The following is a 5,941-nucleotide window of genomic DNA, read 5'->3' as shown; positions in this document are numbered from 1 at the left end:
TCGTGAGACCAGCGTCCTTGTCTGGCACACGTGGTCCGGGCACGGCAAGAGGCAGGGACCATGCCGAGAAGAGGGGCCCCAGAGCCGGTGCGTGGGCTCAGGCGGGAGGGGCTGCTGTGCCAGCTCTCGATGGCCGGGAATTTTGGCCCCAAAATCGCATGTGAGCTGCTCTCCATCCACAGCTGGCACAGCCCAGATAGAAGGGGGGGGCCCTGGCCCAGATCAGAGACGGGCAGTGGTGGTCTCAGAAACACTGCAAGCGGTGCTGTCCCCAGGAGGCACGGCGGGCTCTGCCCAGCGCCAGCCTCGGCCTCAGTCTGTGTTCCATGTATGCCCAGCCACGCCCAAGCTTCCCCCCAAAACGGAACCATGAAGACAGCCGAGAGAGCAATGCCTTAGTGTGTGAAAGGCATGGATGGATTTTATTGATTACCCTATATCTACAATTTGAGGTAAAATAGAAGCAACACATAAAAATGCCTATTTCTGCTACCATGTCATATAATTCTCCATTGTGAATATTGTGATAAAGCTACTGAAAAACTATGCCGTCACATAGCCTAGCTTCTTGTAGAGCTGGTAGTTTACAACTTGCACCGTTTGTGAAATCTCAACACATGTAAGACTCTCCTAGGAAGGCGCAGCGCGTCAGAGGTTGCGTCAAGAGCCCCCTGACCCCTCCTCACTCCCTGCACCGGCACCTCGGCGTTACAAGAAGCACTAGGAAATAAGCCGGCCCGGCAAGCCCTGGACCCCAGGCCAGAACAGCCTTCCTACGAATCCGCGCCGCAGCAGGTCCCGCGATGGTGAGGCCGCCTTAGTGTCGTCGAGCAAGCCCCGATCCTCACCCCGGTCTTCAACTTCTGGTACACCATGCATTTTATTTGGACGAAAAGTAAAAGTGGAAGAGTTTCTCTCTGTATTTAATCTATAATTCACACGCTGAGATACTGACCTCTGACTGTTAGGTGATCCAGACGGTTTTGCTTTTAATTATGATAAAAAAAAAACATAGGAACCATGAGAGACAGCTTAGGAAAAGGTTTAGTCAAATATACAGATACGAATTGTTCACTCAGTCATTAAGGAGAGCCGTGAACAAAGGATCATTTAAATGATTTTTTTCAAATAGAAAAACTAAAGAACTGAACTATCACAGGAATTTTTCTTCACTGCAGAAGCTGAGATGTTCCAGTAGGGGGTATCTCCACTTGATTGGAAAATAAACACCGTAACTGAAGGCTCTGCTGAGTACATAAAAAAATCTGGTGGGATTCATCCCTGACATTTCCCTGTCGTTTTTCCAGCATTGCTGTAAAATCCTGATAATACATTCCCCAGTTACACCAGGCATTTCAGACCCACGGTCACTCTGCTCTTTAATTCAATTCACAGAACTGCTGAAAAAGTAGACATTTCTATCTAAAAGTAGAAAAAAAGGTTTGTATAGAAGGTATTTCTGTTATACAAGTATATTACACAGCTTGGGGTAGTAACAGGTCCGAAAAGCTCTTCTCAACCACTGATACTTTAAGCTAGAATAGGAAAGAAAACAAAGAAGCAAGCAAACAGGTTAATCTAATTACGGGAACTGAACAGTCACGAACATCACAACTTTAATCTGCCAATTCTGATAACAATGACTTGGGTTCAGGTGCATTCATAAAGCAATATGAAAGTGTAAGTCCATGAGCTGACAGTGTAAGGCAAACTCCAGTACAAGAAGTCTCTGGATTAAAAAAAAAAATTCCATTGTCAAAGCTTCCTGACTTCTGGTCCCAACCTACTCCTCCTATGATAACTTGGGTGAATTTAAGAAATCGGAAATAACAGGATCGGACTTGTAAGTCAACTCTGCAAGATGAACATTAGATCTGCAGCTCTGTCGGACTTCGAAACTACCATCGCTAAGGGGAAAAGGCAGCCGAATGATTCTGACTCAGCGGGTTCCAATGAGGAGGACAACGTTTACTCTACCGATTAGAAACAGAACATTCTTTTTAAGGCAAAAGTGCTTTTACATCTTTCACTGAGAGATACTGATCCAAGGAGAATCTCCCTGTTGAATCTTCTAGCTTAACCATCCAGGAAGGCTCCCACCTGGCTCCCACATCCCCTGGAGGCGGGGCCACCATCTTATGTTAAAGGAGGGAGATCACATTAGCTACACGTATGTAGGGGGTTCAGATGGACACTACACGGTGTCCCGGACACAGAAGCTGATTTACCCTAGGAGGGAAGAGGTCTACCACGTGGGGTCTGGTTCTTGCTTGATCTGAGAGCTTCCATCAGTCTCTTTTATTTCTATCAATGGAAACAAAATGGTACCGGTTAATTATTTTGCAAAGCTGCTAGATTATAAATCCATTCATACCAAGCTATTTACTAAGATATGTTTAATAAGGAGGAGAAGACACCAAACAGGAAAACAGCTTCAGAGAGACGTCTCTTGAGCAGTACATTCTAGATTCTGTTACTTATGTTTTCCAAGTAACATACATCTTCTGGTTTATATGTGTTTAAAGGACACCATTATCTAGGTTATGTAGCGGTCATTCATTCAACTGCCTTTCAGGTAGAATTCACCAAGTCATCTGGGGAAGTGAAGCAAAAGCGGCTATGCCTCATCTGTCAACAGCACAACCTGCAAATCCAATTCACCCAGAAGAGAGAGAGCAAAACCATCACCCAGTCCTAGTGAAATCGTTTAAACGTACAACACTTAGTCCTGATAAAAGTCTTGGCTGGGCAAGGTGGCTCATGCCTGTAATCCCAGCACTTTGGGGTCAAAGCCAGCAGATCACTTGAGGTCAGGAGTTTGAGACCAGCTGCCCAACATGGTAAAACACCGTTTCTACTAAAAATACAAAAATCAGCCAAGCATGGTGGTGCACGCCTGTAATCCCAGCAACTTGGGAGGCTGAGGCAGGAGAGCTGCTTGAGCCCAGGAGGTGGAGGTTGCAGTGAGCAGAGATCACATCATCTCACTCCAGCCTGGGTGACGAGCAAGACTCTGTCTTTAAATAAGTAATAAATAAGTTAAAAAGTCTGAAAGACTTCAGATTTGTATAGCAGGACGACCCCGCCCTCTTACCTTCTGTGGCTGGAACTTCCAACTGGCTTGGTTCAGCTGATTCTAAAGAGAAACACAAAGACTGATTTCCACATTGTTCAAGAGCTGCTTTATACTATCTAAAGATTCCAGGAGGAGGGAGAGAAGCTCTCCAGACTCTGTACAAACACAGGTGCACAATGAAAGAATGCCCAGTGTTGAGATTAAGCACACAATTATCCGAGTGTACTTTCACATGTGTCCTTTCCAATTTCTGCTTCTCAAATGTGGTCCTAAATCCACATACACAACTGAAGTCTAAAACAACAATCTTAACATAGCCCTACCGTGAAAACAACCAGTTCCTTCGTTATGCTTCACCCCTCATTATTCTGTTTACTCCCTTTAATAAAAGCTTTTTATTACTTGTCTGTTTCTGTGTTTTTTGTTGTTGTTGTTTGCTTTTTGAGATTCTGTTGCCCAGGCTGGAGGGCAGTGGCATGATCTCAGCTCGCTGCAACCTCCGCCTCCTAGGTTCAGGCAGTTCTTCTGCCCCACCCTCCTGAGTAGCTGGGTTACAGGCACATGCCACCACATCCAGCTGATTTTTGTATTCTTAGTAGAGATGGGATTTCACCATGTTGGGCAGACTGGTCTCGAACTCCTGATCTCAACTGATCTGCCTGCCTTGGCCTCCCAAAGTGCTGGGATGACAGGTGTGAGCCACCACGCCCAGCTTCATTACTTTCAATGACTCACACAGCACAGGGCCATTTTTTTTTTTTTTTTTTTTTTTGAGATGTAGTCTCGCTTTGTTGCCCATGCTGGGGTGCAGTGGCCCAATCTCGGCTCACTGCAGCCTCCACCTCCTGGGTTCAAGCGATTTTCCTGCCTCAGCCTCCCGAGTAGCTGGGATTACGGGTGTGCGCCACCACGCCTGGCTAATGTTTGGATTTTTAGTAGAAACAGGGTTTCACCATGTTGGCCAGGATAGTCTCAATCTCCTGACCTCTGGTGATCCGCCCGCCTGGGCCTCCCAGAGTGCTGGGATTACAGGTATAATCCCAGGTGTACACTGTGCCTGACCTTTTTAAGAAATTTTTAAGAGCACAATGTGTACATTTCTGCTCAACATTTAGCTCACTGACTTATGGCAGTCATTAGAAACTGATGGCGCAGAGTCAAGTTAAAATGACAGCTCTTTTACTCTGCCAGTTCAGTCTATCCATTAATCCTGGGGTTCCTGATGTTGGGCCTGACCTGGGATAGTGGGTGTACATGGTCTGCAGCCCCCAGTTCTCAATCAGGACCCACAGCTTGCATTTATGTTTTGATCACCTTTCAAACTCAGGAGTGAAAACCACAAAGCAGCCTATGTGTGCTGTGTAACTGTGTGTGCCATGTAACTGTGTGCCGTGTAACTGTGTGTGCCGTGTAACTGTGCGTGCCGTGTAACTCTGTGCGTGCCGTGTAACTGTGTGTGCCGTGTAACTGTGTGTGCAGGCAACTGAGCACTGAGGCTACGCACAGGCATGCATGTGCGGCAGCAGGCAGACAGGAGTAGCTTGGGGCCCTCCCCTGCCTCGCTCACCTTGTATCACGGGGGCTTCTGACTCACTCTGATCAACCAGCTCTGAAAATGAAGCAGATTGGTTTAAATAATGTAAGGACATGTTCCCTCGGAAGCACTTGAACATACGCTTGCTGTTTCCCTCCAGATGAGAAGGAAACAAACCTCAGATTTCTGCACAATCACTAATTCATAGTAATTACCATACAACCTCTTCCACACTGCTGCACAAGAACAGGAACAAAACAGAACATTTTGTTTATTTTTTGAGACAGAGTTTCACTCTTATCGCCCAGGCTGGAGTGCACTGGTGCAATCTCAGCTCCCTGCAACCTCCACCTCCAGGATTCAAGCAGTTCTCCTGCCTCAGCCTCCCGAGTAGCTGGGATTACAGGTGTGCACCACCACGCTCAGCTAATTTTTATATTTTTAGAGAGACGGGGTTTCACCATGTTGGACAGGCTGGTCTCAAACTCCTGTCCTCAAGTGATCCATCTGCCTCAGCCTCCCAAACTGCTGGGATTACAGGCGAGAGCCACCATGCCTGGCCAAAATCAAACATTTTAAACATCAACTTAGAGGGCAAATAGGCTTAAAATACAACATTCTTTGGAAACAAAAATGATTCAGTAGATGGATGAACTCAGGTTAATTTTTAAAAGATGCAAAGAAAAAAATTACCAGGAGATTTCTTTCCCTGGTGTGATTAAGCTGAATGTCACGGACATGATTCACACACAATGAAGCGAGGTCTACCAGTCCTTAATGACTGACATCCCCAGATAAACACACTTGCCCAGACAGAAGGTGGACTAAAAACAGAGCCTATCCAGTGAACTCAGGGTCTGTGCTACAAGCAAATGAGTCAACTGTATGTTAAAGTGAGACTCAAAGCTTGGTGGCAGAAGACACATCACTAAGTCCATGATACCAGAAAGTGAATGGAGGCCGAAGGACACGGTCAGCAGTGTGGGCAGAGAACAGCAGGGGCAGGCGGAAAACCGCAGAGTTTCCCCACTCCAGGGCTCATCAGGGTCTCGCATGGCTGCGCTGAACACGGGCCTGAAAAGCTCTACGCCTGCCACTCAAGTGCTTCCTCTTCCAAAGAGTAAACTATAGAATTGATGGATCAATGTAGGTGGATTTTAAAGAGTTAAAACAATGAACTTCCACCAGAAAAAACCTGAAATGCTCAGGTATTAGAAAAATATGAGTCTCACTTTGATACTTTTTTTTTTTTTTGAGACCAGTCTTGCTCTGTTGCCCAGGCTGAAGTGCAGTGGCACGATCTCAGCTCACCACAACCTCCGCCTCCCAGG

The 5,941-nt window shown here is 46.3% G+C and overlaps 1 protein-coding gene across 1 annotated transcript in view; it reads right to left on the bottom strand.

Annotated features, from left to right (window-relative positions):
* Positions 1-395: 395 nt before the first annotated feature.
* GTF2I (general transcription factor IIi) overlaps positions 396-5,941 on the bottom strand; it is a 111,286-nt gene continuing 105,740 nt past the window's right edge. Inside the window, exons 31-34 of the mRNA XM_037743774.1 lie at positions 4,644-4,685; positions 3,095-3,136; positions 2,229-2,304; positions 396-1,535 (exon numbers count right to left, since the gene is read on the bottom strand). Of these exons, the coding sequence (XP_037599702.1) occupies positions 2,246-2,304; positions 3,095-3,136; positions 4,644-4,685 (143 nt within the window). The 3' untranslated portion in view covers positions 396-1,535; positions 2,229-2,245. The remainder of the gene's footprint in view (positions 1,536-2,228; positions 2,305-3,094; positions 3,137-4,643; positions 4,686-5,941) is intronic.

The sequence above is a fragment of the Cebus imitator genome, unplaced genomic scaffold, assembly GCF_001604975.1.
Source record: "Cebus imitator isolate Cc_AM_T3 unplaced genomic scaffold, Cebus_imitator-1.0 Scaffold153, whole genome shotgun sequence".
In the NCBI taxonomy this organism is placed as follows: domain Eukaryota; kingdom Metazoa; phylum Chordata; class Mammalia; order Primates; family Cebidae; genus Cebus; species Cebus imitator.
This window is presented reverse-complemented; position numbering and strand designations above follow the sequence as displayed.